General features: G+C 52.2%; 2 protein-coding genes across 2 annotated transcripts in view; one reads left to right on the top strand and one right to left on the bottom strand.

The window, feature by feature from the left end:
• The window catches only part of mgrn1 (mahogunin ring finger 1, E3 ubiquitin protein ligase), a 17525-nt gene extending 4425 nt beyond the window's left edge, over positions 1–13100 (top strand). Inside the window, 16 exon segments of the mRNA NM_001016911.2 lie at positions 3202–3320; positions 3525–3613; positions 3691–3837; positions 4377–4494; positions 6054–6120; positions 6834–6877; positions 7045–7092; positions 7188–7256; positions 7348–7507; positions 8478–8587; positions 11082–11263; positions 11350–11467; positions 11544–11583; positions 11673–11759; positions 12334–12377; positions 12540–13100. Coding sequence (NP_001016911.1) covers positions 3202–3320; positions 3525–3613; positions 3691–3837; positions 4377–4494; positions 6054–6120; positions 6834–6877; positions 7045–7092; positions 7188–7256; positions 7348–7507; positions 8478–8587; positions 11082–11263; positions 11350–11467; positions 11544–11583; positions 11673–11759; positions 12334–12374 — 1439 coding nt within the window. The 3' untranslated portion in view covers positions 12375–12377; positions 12540–13100.
• Positions 13101–13281: 181 nt separating this feature from the next.
• On the bottom strand, positions 13282–17829 carry igfals (insulin like growth factor binding protein acid labile subunit). The gene is made up of 2 exons (XM_002940232.5): positions 17719–17829; positions 13282–15535 (listed from the first exon to the last, which is right to left on the bottom strand). The coding sequence occupies exons 1-2, from the start codon at positions 17735–17737 to the stop codon at positions 13749–13751; spliced, it is 1806 nt and encodes a 601-aa protein (XP_002940278.2). The 5' UTR covers positions 17738–17829; the 3' UTR covers positions 13282–13748.
• Positions 17830–19955: the final 2126 nt, after the last annotated feature.

The raw sequence follows: 19955 nt of genomic DNA, 5'->3' as shown, positions 1-19955 counted from the left end.
AGTTTGTTATGTCACATTTCTCCCCCTTCCCAAATAGTGAGCCTGCTGGGGGCCTACACAGGTTCCCAGCAGCCTCACTAGCCAATTCCCATAAAGCAAAAGTCTTTAGTTCCTTGGGGGGGTGCAGATTGGCAAAACAGGAATAAAAAGATGGGGTGTAAACAGAACCCACAGGATCTAAGAGGGATATTTCAGGGCGGCCATCATTAACCCTCTCTCCTCCATATGGACGACCCTGTAATGTCACAGTTCTGGCCTCCAGGACAATAAAGGGGCCTTCCAGGGAGAAGGGAACAATCCCAGGTGGTACAGTCTGTATTCCCCCCCCCAAGCAGTCAGGTCAAGGTGACTCATCTTCAAGTGACCCCAATGACCAGTGGACCCCAAAGAGTATTAGACAAATGTTTATCCCCCTGTATTTTCTTTAATTCTAAGTTCCACCCAACCTCTCTCAAGGCCCCGGTCCCTGTAACATTACACAATGGGGGACCCCTCCATCTGGGAGATATTGTAGGGACAGCACGGGGACTCACCAGTGTTTTATTTCTCTGTGGGGTAATTCTCTGGCCTTGTTGTCTGCCAGAGGGGGTTTCCGGAACAACTGCCCTGGTTACACGTTGTGCTTTTGGGGTGCCCCTTACTCCACTCCCAGAACTGACTGCTCTGATAGACATTGGGGAATCCTGAGCAATACTTTCCTCTTGGTCCTGTTCCTCTCCAGCCAGCAACAACTCAGGTAGTGGGGAATCCTCATCTCTTCCCTCCTTGGAGATTTTTTCAAACTGAGCAGCTCCAGGCTCCACACAATTAGGGATTTCACTTGGGGAGGCCTCAGCCTCTGCCAAGCCTTTAAAGTGGCAGCACCCACCCTCCGGTTCTGCCAGCCCAGGGGTAACACAACCACTGAACTCTAAACAAACAGGGTTTTCACTTGGGGGGGCCTCAGCCTCTGCCAAGCCTTTAACATGGCAGCACCCACTCTCCGGTTCTGCCAGCTCAGGGGTAACACAACCACTGAACTCTAAACAAACAGGGTTTTCACTCGGGGAGGCCTCAGCCTCTGCCAAGCCTTTAAAATGGCAGCACCCACTCTCCGGTTCTGCCAGCACAGGGGCAACGCAACCACTGAACTCCGTACAAACAGGGATTTCACTTGGGGAGGCCTCAGCCTCTGCCAAGCCTTTAAAGTGGCAGCACCCACTCTCCGGTTCTACCAGCTCAGGGGTAACACAACCACTGAACTCCTCACAAACAGGGATTTCCCTTGGGGACCATAATAAAGTTGTTTGGGAAGCTTCTTGTTCCTCCCCCACCCCGGCACTGACTGTACTGGGGGGTAAGTGAGAGTCTTTTGGACCTACAGTACCAAGACATGGCTGTGCCTGCTGAAAACCACAAAAAGATGGTGCACATACCCTCAGTGCTTCCTTGCGTTGGTTTTCCAATTCCTGGATACTCCCATACTCTTTTATCAATTCCAGTTCCTGATACACCAGGTCAGCAAGCCAGTCCCTCCGTTCCTCTGTATCATTCATTCCTATATAAAAGAAGCGCTGTGCATAGAGGGTATGGAATTCCCCCTCTGGGTTACCCACAAAGGTGCTATAGTCACAGAAATCCAGCCTCTCCCATTGGCCGTGCCATTCCGCCAAGCTACAGGGAAGCGGGAGCACTGTATAGGGACTGTGCCAATATCTCCCACCTGGTTGGTGCATGGTGCGCTGCAGAACATAGTACCCATCCTCCAGGTCTGCCTCTCCTGCCACTAACTGCCCTACTCCATATGCCAGGCCCTCATCCCCAGATAGTCCCAGTGACTCACATCTCAGCCAGAACAGGGTCCTCTCTCTGGGATCAGTAGGGATCTCTGGAGTCCAGGAGTAATCCATGCAAGCGAAGAGATCCAATGGGTCAGCGTAGAATCCAGGTGGGGTGCTCATGGTGCCTTTTGGGTCCTGGGATCCTATCCCACTGCTGCCACCAAATTATGTCACAACCTCAGGGCCGTGAGTTCCCAGACATAGGGCAGGACCCAAAGAGCAAACAGTTGGTATCACAGGATGAGGCGTTTATTGGAGAAATGGCAAGTAGCCATCAGCAGGTTCCCATAAGCCAGTAGGTGGTAGCCAGCCTGCACTCTTGTTCCTTAGGGAATAGGGAAATACACACAGTTGGGGGGAATCTTCTTGCCCCAGCTAAGGTAGATTCCAGGGAACACAGGGGAGGGGGTCCTGCCGTAGCTAAGGTTACACCCCAGACAAAAGGCTCCTTGGAACTCTTGGCAGCCACCTTTGTAGCCAGAAAGGGAACAGCCCCTGTCGTAAAACCAAAACAGGATTTGACTCCTTCTGCCAACCCAAAGGCAGCTTCCAGAGGGGCCAATTATAGCTAATCCCACTGGGCCTATGGGAAGCCAGCTAGTGAGCATGCCCAGTTCAGTCTTTTGCATTTACTAGACAGAGCACTGCTCTCACAAGGGGTAACTATGTGTATTGTGTCACTATGGGGTCTGGCTCTGTGTGCCCTCACAATAGGGGCAATTACATGGGGAGGGCCAGACAGAGCCGGCTGGCTACACACAATACACACCTAGATGAGATTAACCTACACAATGCATTTGCTACAACAGGTGGGGGGGGGGCAGGGGGTACATTTCAGCATAAACAGAAATATCTCATGGTTTCATCCAACTTATACAGTTTGTTATGTCACAAACGTGGTTGTGGGTACTAACCCAGCTCTGTGTTTGGGGGTAGGAACGTGTCTGTGGGTACTAACCCAGCTCTGTGTTTGGGGGTAGGAACGTTTCTGTGGGTACTAACCCAGCTCTGTGTTTGGGGGTAGGAACGTTTCTGTGGGTACTAACCCAGCTCTGTGTTTGGGGGTAGGAACGTGGCTGTGGGTACTAACCCAGCTCTGTGTTTGGGGGTAGGAACGTGTCTGTGGGTACTAACCCAGCTCTGTGTTTGGGGGTAGGAACGTGTCTGTGGGTACTAACCCAGCTCTGTGTTTGGGGGTAGGAACGTGGCTGTGGGTACTAACCCAGCTCTGTGTTTGGGGGTAGGAACAGGGTAAAACTGATAAAGCCTCTTGGGTGGGGCAGTTACTGTGCAAGTCCAGGGGTAGTGCACTGATACAACTCTCTTGTGGGGGTGCGTTTGTATCCTCGGGGTCCCCACGTTCTAATAATTGACTTTGCAGGGAACTACTTTGCCAGTCACTTCTTTATGGGAGGAGAGAAGTTCGAGACCCCGCACCCTGAAGGTTATCTCTTTGGGGAGAATAGTGACCTCAACTTCCTTGGGAACCGGCCTGTGCAGGTGAGATAATAACTTGGTGGGGGGGTCCCCTTCCTTAATGTTCCCTGGGTAATATCACCTCTGTGGTTGTGGTTCCCCTGCTTTATCTTTGCTTACTGATACTTTCACTAGTGTTCTTCTTGCCCTATGGGGCTTGCACTGGCCCTGGGGTGGGGGGACACTGGGGTGCAGGGAAAATAACTGCCGTTACCCCCTTTTTTTCAGTTTCCGTACCTCACCCCCGCCCCTCATGAGCCAGTGAAAACTCTCCGCAGCCTGGTTAATATACGCAAGGACTCCCTGCGCCTGGTCAGGTAACCAACCCGCAGCTGCTACTGGGCTTAGCCGTTTCCCATGATGCCCAGTCACCCGTTACACTGTGTATTTACAGGTATAAAGATGGCGCTGACAGCCCCCTGGAGGAGGGGGGGACTCCGCGGGTTCTGTATGGGCTGGAGTTCACCTTTGATGCCGACGCTCGTGTGGCGGTTACCGTATATTGTCAGGCCAGCGAGGAGTTCTCTGGGGGCGTTGCAGTGTAAGTCGGGGGGCTCCCACTACTCACAGGGGCAACAGGACTTGGTCTCTGGAGTCACAAATCTCGTATTGAAATGAAGTGACTTTGTGTTAGAAAAGGTGCAGATCTGCTAATTGTGTCCAGTTCCCACCCTGCAAGGCCTTTGGTGCCCCAGCTTTGTACGGTGGGATTTGCCCCAGGTTGGTCACATGATGTTTATCTCTGGTGTTTAGGGCAGGGTAACAGATTGGCTTTGCACCATCCATTCTGCCCCCCCCAGACCCTGCTGATAAAGGGGCCCCAGAGCATGACGCCACCATCGTGCTTTGCTGTAGGGATGGGGGGGGGGGGGGCTCCACCGGTTCAAGATGAATGCCCTGTAATGGGCCAATCACAGCCCTGCTCTCTCTCTCCAGCTGATAATCATTGGCACATTAAGGTGCAAAAGCGCTATCCAACCAACCTGAACAGACTCAAAATATGACAGAGAAGATGACTTGGGTTTGTTACTCAGTGAATGGTTCCAGCGTGTGAATAGTTAATGTGCTTGTCCCTCCCAGGTACAGCCCCCGCAGCCCCGCCCTGCAGTCCCAGACTGTGTATTACAAGCGCGGCCTCAGCCAACACTTCTCTCTCACCTCCTTCAAGATCGACTTCTCCGACTGGAAGGATGAAGAGGTAAGTCCGCCTTTGTGCTCAGTGATCCCGGGCGAATACACAGACAACTGCCCTGCCCCTGTGCGAGAGGAACCCGGCCCCGCCCCTGTGTGAGAGGGACCCAGCCCCGCCCCTGTGTGAGAGGGACCCGGCCGTGCCCCTGTGTGAGAGGGACCCAGCCCTGACCCTGTGCGAGAGGGACCCAGCCCCGCCCCTGTGTGAGAGGGACCCAGCCCCGCCCTGTGCGAGAGGGACCCAGCCCCGCCCCTGTGTGAGAGGGACCCGGCTGTGCCCCTGTGTGAGAGGGACCCAGCCCCGCCCCTGTGTGAGAGGGACCCAGCCGTGCCCCTGTGTGAGAGGGACCCGGCCGTGCCCCTGTGCGAGAGGGACCCAGCCCCGCCCCTGTGTGAGAGGGACCCGGCCCCGCCCCTGTGTGAGAGGGACCCGGCCGTGCCCCTGTGTGAGAGGGACCCGGCCGTGCCCCTGTGTGAGAGGGACCCGGCCGTGCCCCTGTGTGAGAGGGACCCGGCCCCGCCCCTGTGTGAGAGGGACCCAGCCCCGCCCCTGTGTGAGAGGGACCCGGCCCCGCCCCTGTGTGAGAGGGACCCGGCCGTGCCCCTGTGTGAGAGGGACCCGGCCGTGCCCCTGTGTGAGAGGGACCCTGCCGTGCCCCTGTGCGAGAGGGACCAAGCCACGCCCCTGTGTGAGAGGGACCCAGCCCCGCCCCTGTGTGAGAGGGACCCGGCCGTGCCCCTGTGTGAGAGGGACCCAGCCGTGCCCCTGTGTGAGAGGGACCCAGCCATGCCCCTGTGTGAGAGGGACCCAGCCGTGCCCCTGTGTGAGAGGGACCCAGCCGTGCCCCTGTGTGAGAGGGACCCGGCCGTGCCCCTGTGTGAGAGGGACCCGGCCGTGCCCCTGTGTGAGAGGGACCCGGCTGTGCCCCTGCATGAGACAGACATTTCAGTAGGGTAACTGGACATCAGTCACCCGTTCCCCCGGTCAGTAGGGCCATGGCAACAAGTAGAATGAATGAAACAAATTCCCCAGCACATGTGGGCATTACCCCTGAGCCACCCCAGCCACGCACCCCAATACCTAAGCCCCGCCCATGTTTCACCCAATGCCTTTCAGTTTCCTTCGCAACCCACAAATGACATCTTCTTAACCACCAGGCTTACTGGGGTACCCCTAGTACCCACAGATCCTGTAACCTCTTGTTTACAGCAAGGAAAAGAACCGGTGCCTTGTACCCAAAATATTGCACTTCCCCAGTGCAGCCACTTCTATTGATACATTTGTGGGATTGGTTGGTGCCTGTGAAGCAAGCGATTCCTCATTTCCCAGCTGCTGATTAAGGGTTAATGCCCTTACAGAAGTGTCTGTATCTTGTTATAAACATTGAATGAGATGCTACTATGGACAGTTACCCAGGGGTCCCGGTACATTGATTATTAACTGAAGGTTGGTAGAGATCACTAGATCCTTTATGCCCCCCCCCCCCCCCCCAATATTAAGGTTCCCTTCCATTTAGCCATAGCACCGGAGCAATCAGCTCGTGATTTTTTTATTTTCTTATGCAGCTGAACTTTGATCTTGACAAAGGGATCGTTCCACTCGTTATCCAGGCTGTGGTGGCTGAGGGAGGAGGTAAGAATATCTATTGCCCCTAATGTTGCCCCTCGTGTATAGAAATCAGCTCTGCAGCCCAGTGTCTCCATGGTGCCCCCCTGCCTTGCCATAGAGATCAGCTCTGCAGCTCAGTGTCTCCATGGTGCCCCCCTGCCTTGCCATAGAGATCAGCTCTGCAGCCCAGTGTCTCCATGGTGCCCCCCTGCCTTGCCATAGAGATCAGCTCTGCAGCCCAGTGTCTCCATGGTGCCCCCCTGCCTTGCCATAGAGATCAGCTCTGCAGCCCAGTGTCTCCATGGTGCCCCCCTGCCTTGCCATAGAGATCAGCTCTGCAGCCCAGTGTCTCCATGGTGCCCCCCTGCCTTGCCATAGAGATCAGCTCTGCAGCCCAGTGTCTCCATGGTGCCCCCCTGCCTTGCCATAGAGATCAGCTCTGCAGCCCAGTGTCTCCATGGTGCCTCCCTGCCTTGCCATAGAGATCAGCTCTGCAGCCCAGTGTCTCCATGGTGCCCCCCTGCCTTGCCATAGAGATCAGCTCTGCAGCCCAGTGTCTCCATGGTGCCCCCCCTGCCTTGCCATAGAGATCAGCTCTGCAGCCCAGTGTCTCCATGGTGCCCCCCTATTTTGTATAGAATTCCATAAACTTCCCAGAAGTGCTCAGACCCGTCACCACCGAGTCCTTCCCCCTAATGTCACAATTAACCTGCCTCCCCCCATGTGTTTTTATACAGAAGGATCTGCTCACGCTCATGTGCTCCTGGCGGCTTTCGAGAAGGTGAGATATTTACTGTACCCCTGCAGTTGCCCTCTCCTGCCCCCCTCCTGCCTACCTACTGCCCCTCTCCTTGGTACTCAGTAGGCTACACAAGCAACATACTGCCAAGTGCCCCCTCTAATCTTTCTGCCCTGTAATGGTGCCCCCATGTGTGTTTATCTGTGCAGCACGTGGATGGCAGTTTTTCAGTGAAGCCCCTGAAGCAGAAGCAGATTGTGAGTAGTGACCGTGATGTTGGGGTCCAGGTTGTGGGTTGGGGGGGGTCCGTTAGTCCCAGGCATGATGTTTAATGGGACTGTGCACCCTACAGGTGGATCGGGTCAGTTACCTGTTGCAGGAGATTTATGGGATTGAGAATAAGAATAACCAGGACACAAAGGTGAGACATGGTCACGTGATGCTCTTTTAACCCCGTGGGTGCTGTAGGCTTTTCACTGATCAGTCCGTCACCCCTTCCTTCTCCCCTGCAGCAGTCGGATGATGAGAACAGCGATAACAGCAACGAGTGTGTGGTGTGTCTGTCCGACCTGCGGGACACCCTCATCCTGCCCTGCCGGCACCTCTGTCTGTGCAACTCTTGTGCCGACACCCTGCGCTACCAGGCCAACAACTGCCCCATCTGCCGGCTGCGTGAGTACCGGGGCAAGAGTCCCACAACCGTTTGTGTGCATTATACCCCCCTTGGTCCACTCCACTACCATTAAGAGCTGAACGATCTTTCCTGTAACCAGTGGTGGCAGAGAGGATCATTATTGTAACGTGTAACGCGCCTTTAGCAGCAGCCTCCTGTCGGCCAAGTGCTCATCATCCCGGCCATAAAGCAAAACAGCACTGCCGTTAACTCCCTGACAGGAGGTACAAACAGACGAGTACCAGGAAATACTGTCTCGGTGCAGCCACAAAGGGACTGTCCCTTGGGTCACATAGAACATGAATATTCTTGTTTCATGTATAAATAAGTGTGTTTAACCCTGTCCATGCCTGAGACTGACTAGTGAGGCAAAGGGGACCTCAGTATATCAATAAACATAGGAGCTGCCAGACACAGTCTCAGTGCCTCCCTTACATGGGCTTGCAGGGGCTGCTGGGAGTTTTACTTCACCCATTGATGGGGTACTTGGCAGATCAGTGAACCCCAATATTTAGTAGAGAGTTGTACATAGCCAACAGATCCAGGGCTGGGACTGAGAATTTCTGGAAAATCTCTGCACGTTTGTGATTGGCTGCCGGCAACACGTTGAGCAGCTGAAACCCTATAACTGCAGCAACTGGGCTCCTTACTCCCCAAACTGCTAAGAGAAAGAAAAGGGGGTGCAATGTGCAATGGGCCCCTCGCCCACTAACCTGTTACTGGCATTGAATTCCAAATGAGCAGAGATTTGTCAGGAAACCATAAACTCTCCGTTCCAGCATCGGATCCGTTGGCTTAGTACTGTTTGCTATGAAATATTGGGGTTCACTGACCTGCAGATCACGTTACTCACTGGAAATGGGCAAGCAGGCAAATGTGCCACGGGGCTATTCAGGGGGTGAGGCCTAACTTTGCAGCTTCCGCTCACTAACAGAGAACTCGCTCCCTACTTTGTGTTCTTCCATACAGCGTTCCGTGCCCTTCTGCAGATCCGCGCTGTGCGGAGAAAGCCGGGGCCCCTTCCCCCCATTTCCTTCAGTCCTGTTCTGGCTCAGAGCCTGGATCATGATGACAGCACTGTGAGTATTGCAGGGACCCCCACTGGGGCACTTACTGATACTTGCACGTACCCACCTCACTCATACCCCCCCAAGTAGCAGTGGGTCTGACCCCCACATATTCACTGGTACCCCCATGTCTCACACGTACCCACCTCACTCATACCCCCCAAGTAGCAGTGTGTCTGAATCCTCACATATTCACTGGTACCCCTGTGTCTCACACGTACCCACCTCACTCATACCCCTCAAGTAGCAGTGTGTCTGACCCCCTCACATATTCACTGGTACCCCCGTGTCTCACACGTACACACCTCACTCATACCCCCCAAGTAGCAGTGTGTCTGACCCCCACATATTCACTGGTACCCCCGTGTCTCACACGTACCCACCTCACTCATACCCCCCAAGTAACAGTGTGTCTGACCCCCTCACATATTCACTGGTACCCCCGTGTCTCACACGTACCCACCTCACTCATACCCCCCTAGTAGCAGTGTGTCTGACCCCCACATATTCACTGGTACCCCCGTGTCTCACACGTACACACCTCACTCATACACCCCAAGTAGCAGTGTGTCTGACCCCCACATATTCACTGGGACCCCTGTGTCTCACACGTACCCACCTCACTCATACCCCCCAAGTAGCAGTGTGTCTGACCCCCTCACATATTCACTGGTACCCCCGTGTCTCACACGTACCCACCTCACTCATACCCCCCAAGTAACAGTGTGTCTGACCCCCTCACATATTCACTGGTACCCCCGTGTCTCACACGTACCCACCTCACTCATACCCCCCAAGTAACAGTGTGTCTGACCCCCTCACATATTCACTGGTACCCCCGTGTCTCACACGTACCCACCTCACTCATACCCCCCTAGTAGCAGTGTGTCTGACCCCCACATATTCACTGGTACCCCCGTGTCTCACACGTACCCACCTCACTCATACCCCCCAAGTAACAGTGTGTCTGAATCCTCACATATTCACTGGTACCCCCGTGTCTCACACGTACACACCTCACTCATACACCCCAAGTAGCAGTGTGTCTGACCCCCACATATTCACTGGGACCCCTGTGTCTCACACGTACCCACCTCACTCATACCCCCCAAGTAGCAGTGTGTCTGACCCCCACATATTCACTGGTACCCCTGTGTCTCACACGTACCCACCTCACTCATACCCCTCAAGTAGCAGTGTGTCTGACCCCCACATATTCACTGGTACCCCCGTGTCTCACACGTACCCACCTCACTCATACCCCTCAAGTAACAGTGTGTCTGAATCCTCACATATTCACTGGTACCCCCGTGTCTCACACGTACACACCTCACTCATACCCCCCAAGTAGCAGTGTGTCTGACCCCCACATATTCACTGGTACCCCTGTGTCTCACACGTACACACCTCACTCATACCCCCCGAGTAGCAGTGTGTCTGACCCCCTCACATATTCACTGGTACCCCCGTGTCTCACACGTACCCACCTCACTCATACCCCTCAAGTAGCAGTGTGTCTGACCCCCACATATTCACTGGTACCCCCGTGTCTCACACGTACCCACCTCACTCATACCCCCCGAGTAGCAGTGTGTCTGACCCCCTCACATATTCACTGGTACCCCTGTGTCTCACACGTACCCACCTCACTCATACCCCTCAAGTAGCAGTGTGTCTGACCCCCACATATTCACTGGTACCCCCCGTGTCTCACACATACCCACCTCACTCATACCCCCCGAGTAGCAGTGTGTCTGACCCCCTCACATATTCACTGGTACCCCCGTGTCTCACACATACCCACCTCACTCATACCCCCCGAGTAGCAGTGTGTCTGACCCCCTCACATATTCACTGGTACCCCCGTGTCTCACACGTACCCACCTCACTCATACCCCTCAAGTAGCAGTGTGTCTGACCCCCACATATTCACTGGTACCCCCGTGTCTCACACGTACCCACCTCACTCATACCCCCGAGTAGCAGTGTGTCTGACCCCCTCACATATTCACTGGTACCCCTGTGTCTCACACGTACCCACCTCACTCATACCCCTCAAGTAGCAGTGTGTCTGACCCCCACATATTCACTGGTACCCCCGTGTCTCACACATACCCACCTCACTCATACCCCCCGAGTAGCAGTGTGTCTGACCCCCTCACATATTCACTGGTACCCCCGTGTCTCACACATACCCACCTCACTCATACCCCCCGAGTAGCAGTGTGTCTGACCCCCTCACATATTCACTGGTACCCCTGTGTCTCACAAGTAGCCACCTGACTGATACCCCCAAGATGCAATGTATCTGACCCACATATTCACTGGGACCCCTGTGTCTCACAAGTAGCCACCTGACTGATACCCCCAAGATGCAATGTATCTGACCCACATATTCACTGGTACCCCTGTGTCTCACACATAGCCACGTGACTGAAGCCCCCCCAAGATGCAATGCATCTGAGCATATCAGGTTGCCTAGTGCTGTCATGTGATTACTCCACAGGGTGCTGATAACCTGCCCCCGGGGTATGAACCCATATCCTTGCTGGAAGCCTTGAATGGACTGCGCTCCCCCCCACCCAGTGCTCCTCTCTATGAAGAAATTCCCTACAGTGAGGGGCTTCCAGCCCGAGTCCCCCCAGAGAGCACACACCACAAAGCCAAGCACATTAAAAGCACCGACAGGTGAGTGTGACCCCCCCCCAGGGCTTGAATGGGTTACTGCTGTCCCCCTTATCCACCCGCTGCCTCACTTCTTTCATGTTGCTCAGTGGTCTACGTTCCCCTTCGTCGCCTATCCATGAGGAGGATGAAGAGGTGTCGGCTGTATCTGACGGTGAGAGGCCGGCTCTCCTGGGGTCGGTCAGCAGAGACCCCTCCCACACAGAGGTAAGTGTCAGCCTTTTATTCTGAATGGAGGAGCCCTGCACTGTTTCCGTTTCACTAACTGTCAGCTCTTCGGCAGAACGTGACTGCTACACCCGAGATCACCTCTACTCATCGAGGTTAGTGTCTGCTCTTCCTACTCTGATCCATCATGGATGCCCAGTTTTATTGAATTTCAACCTCATTTGCCCTCTCCCCCTTCCCCCAGGGTCTCGTATTCAGTCCCCCCCTGAAGTGCACAAAGAAGTTTCAGATGCCCTCGAACTGAAGGAGGAGGGAACCCAGGAGGGAACAGGTAACGGCACAAACCCCTCAAATCGGCTCTAGAACCCACTGTTGGGGCAAAGAGATTGGCGCTCTAGGGCAGGTATCGGTGCCGAGTGAGCGCTCTAGGGCAGGTATTGGTGCAGAGTGAGTGCTCTAGGGCAGGTATCGGTGCCGAGTGAGCGCTCTAGGGCAGGTATTGGTGCCAAGTGAGCGCTCTAGGGCAGGTATTGGGGCCGAGTGAGCGCTCTAGGGCAGGTATTGGGGCCGAGTGAGCGCTCTAGGGCAGGTATTGGTGCTGAGTGAGCGCTTTAGAGCAGGTATTGGTGCTGAGTGAGCGCTCTAGGGCAGGTATTGGTGCAGAGTGAGCGCTCTAGGGCAGGTATTGGTGCCGAGTGAGCGCTCTAGGGCAGGTATTGGTGCTGAGTGAGCGCTCTAGGGCAGGTATTGGTGCCGAGTGAGCGCTTTAGAGCAGGTATTGGTGCCGAGTGAGCGCTCTAGGGCAGGTATTGGTGCCGAGTGAGCGCTCTAGGGCTGGTGTCGGTGCTCAGTGAGCGTTCTGGACTGACAGTTGTTTCTGGTTTTTCTCATTGGTTTCCCTGCAGCTCTGGGCCCCGATGCTTGCTCCATTGGGATAGATGAGTGACAGGTAAGTTCTTCTATATAAATACACATTAAGGCTCAGTCTGGGTGAAGGGAATGTTGTCTGTGCCCCGCCCTCTGCCTTGCTGTGCCCCGCCCACTGGCTTGCTGTGCTGTGCCCCACCCACTGCCTCGCTGTGCCCCTCATACTTTCTTTCCTACTTTGCAGGTTCCGGCCCCACAAGGGGCAGTGCAAGGGCCCCTGGAACCCCATTTCCTTCATGTGGATCAATTGGCCCAACGTTGGGACCCTTCACATTCCGCGGCAGCTGGTTGAGGGACCCGACTGTCTCTTTCTCTATGTGACTGCCCAGAAGGGGAATGACACTACAGTTTGCCTGGCAGTGCCCCCTTGCCAGCTTTATGTGCCACGTGGCATCAGTGTGTGCCTAGGTGTGTGTGTGCCTGCAGCAATGTCTATTGAGCTGTGTGAGCCGCTGCTTTGGCTTCTCTGTGCCCAATCTGCCCTGCTGGCTACTTACCCCTCTCACTGGCAGGGCCACGCCCACCCCTAATTAACCCATAATTAGCCGTGGGCACTTCCGCATAGATCTCCTGGGGCCTGACTCTTGGAAGAGAAACATATGAACTTTTGGTAAATGATTGTTTTTTTTCCTTTCAGCAACTAATGAGTTAAATGTAATCTTGGCCCTGATGCTGATTGGCTGATTGTCTCACAGTGTCCTGTGCCCGTATTTACTGAGAATAAAGGCCACAAATTGTTCTTTTATAACTGTCTGTGTGGCCTCTGGGCTGGAATGGGCCAATAAAGCTTAACTGTGGCTGAATGGAACATATGTACATAAATAAGGGGGGGGGGGTCTGATATCCTACTAGCTACTTGTATAATAAATGGCACCTTTGGGACATATGTTCCTATAAACGTGATTTTGGTACAATCCGGTGCAATGTTCAGGCAGTAAATAGCTTTTTATTTCATTTTTTAATACAAAGAAGACAACAGTGAGGCAATGTGTATTGTGGGTCGTATTCTACTCATTATACTGTCAGTGATACTGGGAACGATGGGCCAATGACTGCCCTTCTGCCATTCCCCCTACTTACAATACTTGCACTGTTCTGCATGTGGGCCCCTTGGGCATGGTGAGAGAAAGTATCTTGACTGCCAGATATATACATATACACTCAATTACCTGTATATTCCACTTCATATTAATGAAAGGCTCCACCCTTTCCCCCACTGGCTCCTCCCCTGTAACCATCATAGCGCGGCCACAGTGCGTGGGTCTGATATACAGGGCATGTCTGGAGAATCTAGCGAAGCTCATACTGGCTATTCTACACGGCTGGGCCTCATCCTAACAACATATTAGTGTGGCAATAGAAGCTGTGGGTTGTATTTGCCAATGTCTTAGGGTTACAAGCAGTGGGCAAAGTGGCCTTCACTCAGATCCCGTATGTCCTGGCCCATGGCTTCCGGAGGGCTGGCACATGTGATGTTATTATAGACGGGACTGGCAGTGTCGTCGCCTTCTGATATTGACTGTACCAGGTGAGGGACGATGGTGCTGTTCCTCAGAGCAAGGTCTCGTAGTCCTTTCAGAGCGCAGCCACAGTCCCATTGATTGCCATTAAGCCAAAGCTGCTGCATGGTGGGAGGAGGTATCAGGAAGTTAACAGAGATGGTTTTCAGGCAGTTGTTCTTCAGACTGAGATATCGCAAGGAGGACAGAGGCAAGAAGATATCTTCAGTCAGGGCTTTTAACTGGTTGTCTGAAAGATCAAGCCATTGGAGCTGCTGGACTGGGCTGAAGACCTCCGGAGAAATTGTAAGAATCTGGTTGGAAGAAAGAAGAAGATACGACAGGTTCTTTAATCCTGTAAATGATCTGGTTGTAAGATGGGTTAATTTATTGGATCGTAGGTCCAGTTCTAGCAGGCCGTGTAGGTCAGTGAAACTGTGATCCTCAATAGCCACAATTTCATTGTTTTGGAGGAAAAGCCTCCGGATACTTGAGAGGCCAGCAAACATCTGTGGCTTGATGTGACTTAGGCAGCTGCTCTCCATGTGCAAGCTGTGAAGCTTCCCCAGGCCTTTAAAGCAGTGTTCCGCTAGTGATTTGAGACAGTTCCCTGACAGGTTGATTACTGCGACATTAAGCAGCCCCAAGAACGACCCTGGGCGGATTTCCTGAACGTTATTGTGGTTTAACGATAGTAACTCCAGCTGAGCGAGACCTTCAAAAGTACGTTCCAGGAGGATCTTGATTTTATTTTGCCCAAGGTTGAGCTCCACTAAGAACTGGAGATCCTTGAAAATTCTAGGCCTTAGGCTTGTGAGAGAATTATTAGACAGACGTAGAACATTGAGGCTCGGCAGCCCAAAAAAGGTGTCCTCGTACAAAGCGGTCAGTCGGTTGTGGGACAGGTCCAGCCAACGTAGGTTCTTCATGCCAGAGAAAGCCCTCGGAGCAACGGTAGAAATGTGGTTGTGGTTAAGATAAAGTTTGTGTGTCTTTTGCTGCCTCGTGAACACATTAGCCTTAATGCCTTTCAGCGAGTTTCCACTCAAATCGAGTTCCTTTAGCTCCCCGAGACTAAGGAAGAGTGAAGGCTGCAGGTACACAAGGCGATTTCCAGCCAAAACCAGTTCTCTCAGGTTCAGCAAGTCGTGGAAAACCATGTCAGGAAGCACCACTAACAGGTTCCAACCTAAATTCAGGTACCACAGGTTGGAGAGACCAGAAAACAGACCGTCTTCGATCTTGGTCAAAAAGTTGTTGTTAAGGGTGAGGGAGACCAAATTCTGAGTATGAGTGAAAGTGCTTGGAGCTAATGATTTGATCATGTTCCTTTCCAAGTGGAGATGAGCCAAAGCCTTGAGGCCATGCAGGGCCTGTTGCTCTAGGCTAGCCACCTGGCTACTCTGCAGGTTGAGAAAGTCCAGATGGGATAGATTCCTGAAAGCTCCAGCCTGCACCGTTGTGAGGTTGTTTCCATCCAGCCATAGAGACCGAGCAGCGGGAGGCGGCGGCTCAGGAACCCGAGTGAGATTGCGGGAGCTGCAGAACACACTGTACTCCTCGCTGTAGTCGTAACTGCACACACAGGGGGGTGGGCATGGGGCTGGCTCCGGGGATCTTGGCTCGGCTTCCAATGAACCACAAACCAGAATGTTCCACACAAGAACGTGGGATATGAAGCCTGTATTGGAATAAACAATACATTGAAACCAGGAGCAGGGATCCCCCCCTAATGTACGATCATGTAGTAATCATGCCCCCTTTATTCCAGAGAAAACAACCCCAACCCTGACAGTCTAACCTCATAGTTTAACCCTTTCAACCCCTTTACCAGTTTAGTTGCACATCTTTGCACTCTCTCCAGCTCATAAATATCCTTCTTAAGGACTGGAGCCCAAAACTGCCCCCCCATACTCACTGTTACTGCCCCCCTATACTCACTGTTACTGCCCCCCCATACTCACTGTTACTGCCCCCCATACTCACTGTTACTGCCCCCCCATACTCACTGTTACTGCCCCCCCATACTCACTGTTACTGCCCCCCCATACTCACTGTTACTGCCCCCCATACTCACTGTTACTGCCCCCCATACTCACTGTTACTGCCCCCCCATACTCACTGTTACTGCCCCCCCATACTCACTGTTTACTGCCCCCCCATACTCACTGTTACTGCCCCCCATACTCACTGTTACTGCCCCCCATACTCACTGTTACTGCCCCCATACTCACTGTTACTGCCCCCATACTCACTGTTACTGCCCCCATACTCACTGTTACTGCCCCCCATACTCACTGTTACTGCCCCCCATACTCACTGTTACTGCCCCCCCATACTCACTGTTACTGCCCCCCCATACTCACTGTTACTGCCCCCCCATACTCACTGTTACTGCCCCCCATACTCACTGTTACTGCCCCCCATACTCAAGGTGAGGCCTTACCAGGGACCTATAAAGGGGCAAAAATATGTCTCATCCCTTGAGTCAATGCCCTTTTTTATACAAGACAGCACTTTATTTGCTTTAGTAGCCACAGAATGACACTGCCTGGCATTAGACAACTTGTTATCAACAAAAACCCCCAGATCCTTCTCCATTAAGGATCCCCCCAACTCACTACCATTCAGTAGACAGTTTGCGTTTATATTATTTCTACCAAAGGGCAGAACTTTGCACTTATCAACATTGAACCTCATTTTCCAGTTTGCTGCCCAGTTATCTAATTTTGTCAAATCGCTCTGCAAAGCGGCACATCCTGCATGGAACTTATAGTTTTGCCCAATTTAGTGTCATCAGCAAAAATAGAAACAGTACTGTCTATGCCCCCCCCCAGGGCATTAATAAACAAGGGCCAAGGACTGACCCCTAATACACTGGTTAGGGTTAGGTGTATCAGGATATTAGCAGTCACTGAGGGGTTCTGTGCCCCCCATATAAAGGCACAAGGCTGCAGGCTGAGTTATACAGGGAACTCTGAGTATCACTCATGTATTATAAGGGATAATGTACCCCCTACTGTAAATGATAAGGATATTAGCAGTCACTGAGGGGTTCTGTGCCCCCCATATAAAGGCACAAGGCTGCAGGCTGAGTTATACAGGGAACTCTGAGTATCACTCATGTATTATAAGGGATACTGTACCCCCTACTGTAAATGATAAGGATATTAGCAGTCACTGAGGGGTTCTGTGCCCCCCATATAAAGGCACAAGGCTGCAGGCTGAGTTATACAGGGAACTCTGAGTATCACTCATGTATTATAAGGGATAATGTACCCCCTACTGTAAATGATAAGGATATTAGCAGTCACTGAGGGGTTCTGTGCCCCCCATATAAAGGCACAAGGCTGCAGGCTGAGTTATACAGGGAACTCTGAGTATCACTCATGTATTATAAGGGATAATGTACCCCCTACTGTAAATGATAAGGATATTAGCAGTCACTGAGGGGTTCTGTGCCCCCCATATAAAGGCACAAGGCTGCAGGCTGAGTTATACAGGGAACTCTGAGTATCACTCATGTATTATAAGGGATAATGTACCCCCTACTGTAAATGATAAGGATATTAGCAGTCACTGAGGGGTTCTGTGCCCCCCATATAAAGGCACTAGGCTGCAGGTTATACAGGGAGGTTCTATGGCCGGAGCTTTAGGGGAGGAAGAGGTAACACTGTCCCTTATTGGGCCCCTTGGGGAAGAAAAGGGGGAGTGCTCTGAGTCCCATGCCAAGCCCCTCGGGGGTAAAAGGGGAGTTCTTTGTGGCTCTTATCAGGCATCTCAGGGAAGAAAGGAGCCAGGAATATGTGTCCCTTATTGGGCCCCTGGGTGCAGGAAAGGGGTGGGGGTGCTTGTGGCTCCTACCTGTTCCTGTGGGTCCCATAGTTGCAGGCACATAGCAGACTGGACTGAGCAGCGCCAGCGCCGGGTTACTGATACTGATAAGGGAACACACTGGGCCAGCTGGAGCACACTGGGTGCTGGCAGGAATGCACTTTCTTAACCCATTCACTCCTAGATCACCCTACCTAGCAACGGATTGCAACAAACCTTATTAACCATTTGGTTGCCAGACAGCTGAATTATAAAAGGAAAAGGAGGTGGGAGTACAAGGTACTGGATCCCAGGGCTGCACTTGTACATGTTAACCTATTCACTGCCTGCCAGCTGTACAAATGATGCTACCGGAATGGGAAATGTTCTGACTCTTTCCCTTTAAATTAACAGACACTCTGCCCAGGTGTAGGGTTGCCATGGGTTACTGCCCAGGTATAAGGTAGCCATGGGTTACTGGCCAGGTGTAAGGCTGCCATTGGTTACTGCCCAGGTGTAAGGTTGCCATGGGTTACTGTCCAGGTGTAAGGCTGCCATGGGTTACTGCCCAGGTATAAGGTTGCCATGGGTTACTGGCCAGGTGTAAGGCTGCCATGGGTTACTGCCCAGGTATAAGGTTGCCATGGGTTACTGCCCAGGTATAAGGTTGCCATGGTAAGAATAAGCCACTTGCTGTACTTAGTTACTTATGACTCTTGGCTATTGGCTGTGGCTATTAGCACAACCAAGTGTCAGAACCAATAGGAACCATGGAGAGGGCCACAGGCTGGGACCTTTATGGGGCAAATATTCCCCAATGATTCTTGGGCTTATTCTGCCCCTTTCTACTTTCCCTTCCTCCTATAATGCTATTGCCCCATGGGTAACCCCAGCAATGGGCCCGGAGCCACACTGACATTCTTGCCCTTTAAATCCTGCTGCTGCCCTGATGTCTTTGTTTAACCTCGTGGTCATTTCTCCCCGTGCATCAGATTTCTCAGAAATATGGCCGAGCTCCCCCTGCGGCCAAGCGGCCAAAGGGCACAGGGTGCTGAGTGTTTCTCTGAGTTAAATATCCTCTCACAGATTGTAAGCTCTGTGGCACAGGACTCAATATGCCTTACTAACTCTGAATACAGTAAGAGATAACATAGAGTGTAAGCTCTGTGGCACAGGACTCAATATGCCTTACTAACTCTGAATACAGTAAGAGATAACATAGATTGTAAGCTCTGTGGCACAGGACTCAATATGCCTTACTAACTCTGAATACAGTAAGAGATAACATAGAGTGTAAGCTCTGTGGCACAGGACTCAATATGCCTTACTAACTCTGAATACAGTAAGAGATAACATAGAGTGTAAGCTCTGTGGCACAGGACTCAATGTGCCTTACTAACTCTGAATACAGTAAGAGATAACATAGAGTGTAAGCTCTGTGGCACAGGACTCAATATGCCTTACTAACTCTGAATACAGTAAGAGATAACATAGAGTGTAAGCTCTGTGGCACAGGACTCAATATGCCTTACTAACTCTGAATACAGTAAGAGATAACATAGAGTGTAAGCTCTGTGGCACAGGACTCAATATGCCTTACTAACTCTGAATACAGTAAGAGATAACATAGATTGTAAGCTCTGTGGCACAGGACTCAATGTGCCTTACTAACTCTGAATACAGTAAGAGATAACATAGAGTGTAAGCTCTGTGGCACAGGACTCAATGTGCCTTACTAACTCTGAATACAGTAAGAGATAACATAGAGTGTAAGCTCTGTGGCACAGGACTCAATATGCCTTACTAACTCTGAATACAGTAAGAGATAACATAGAGTGTAAGCTCTGTGGCACAGGACTCAATATGCCTTACTAACTCTGAATACAGTAAGAGATAACATAGAGTGTAAGCTCTGTGGCACAGGACTCAATATGCCTTACTAACTCAGTAGTATTAATCCACAGAGACCAATCAGAATGTTGCTTTCTGTGACTGGTAAATGGTTGCTATTGGTTACAACTGAAAGATAAATAAGCTGATCTATATAAGTGCTGCTGCAGACTGCACTGATTTCTGTGCTGCCAATCATTCTGCAATCGGCTCTATTTCAGTTTGTTTTTACAGATTCAGGTTCCCGCTCTAATAAGAAGTGACAGAGACGACACAGAGGCAAACAATAGCCCCGGGCCCTCCCCTCACTACGTAGCTCACTGCTGTGTATAGGAGCACGGAGCCATAGCAACCTGTGTGCAAACAAACCCGGCAAGTCCCTTGCCTCTCCCAGCAGC

This window comes from Xenopus tropicalis, chromosome 9 (assembly GCF_000004195.4).
Source record: "Xenopus tropicalis strain Nigerian chromosome 9, UCB_Xtro_10.0, whole genome shotgun sequence".
Classification (NCBI taxonomy): Eukaryota; Metazoa; Chordata; class Amphibia; order Anura; family Pipidae; genus Xenopus; species Xenopus tropicalis.
Note: the sequence above shows the minus strand (reverse complement) of the source record. Positions and strands in the feature narration are given on the sequence as shown.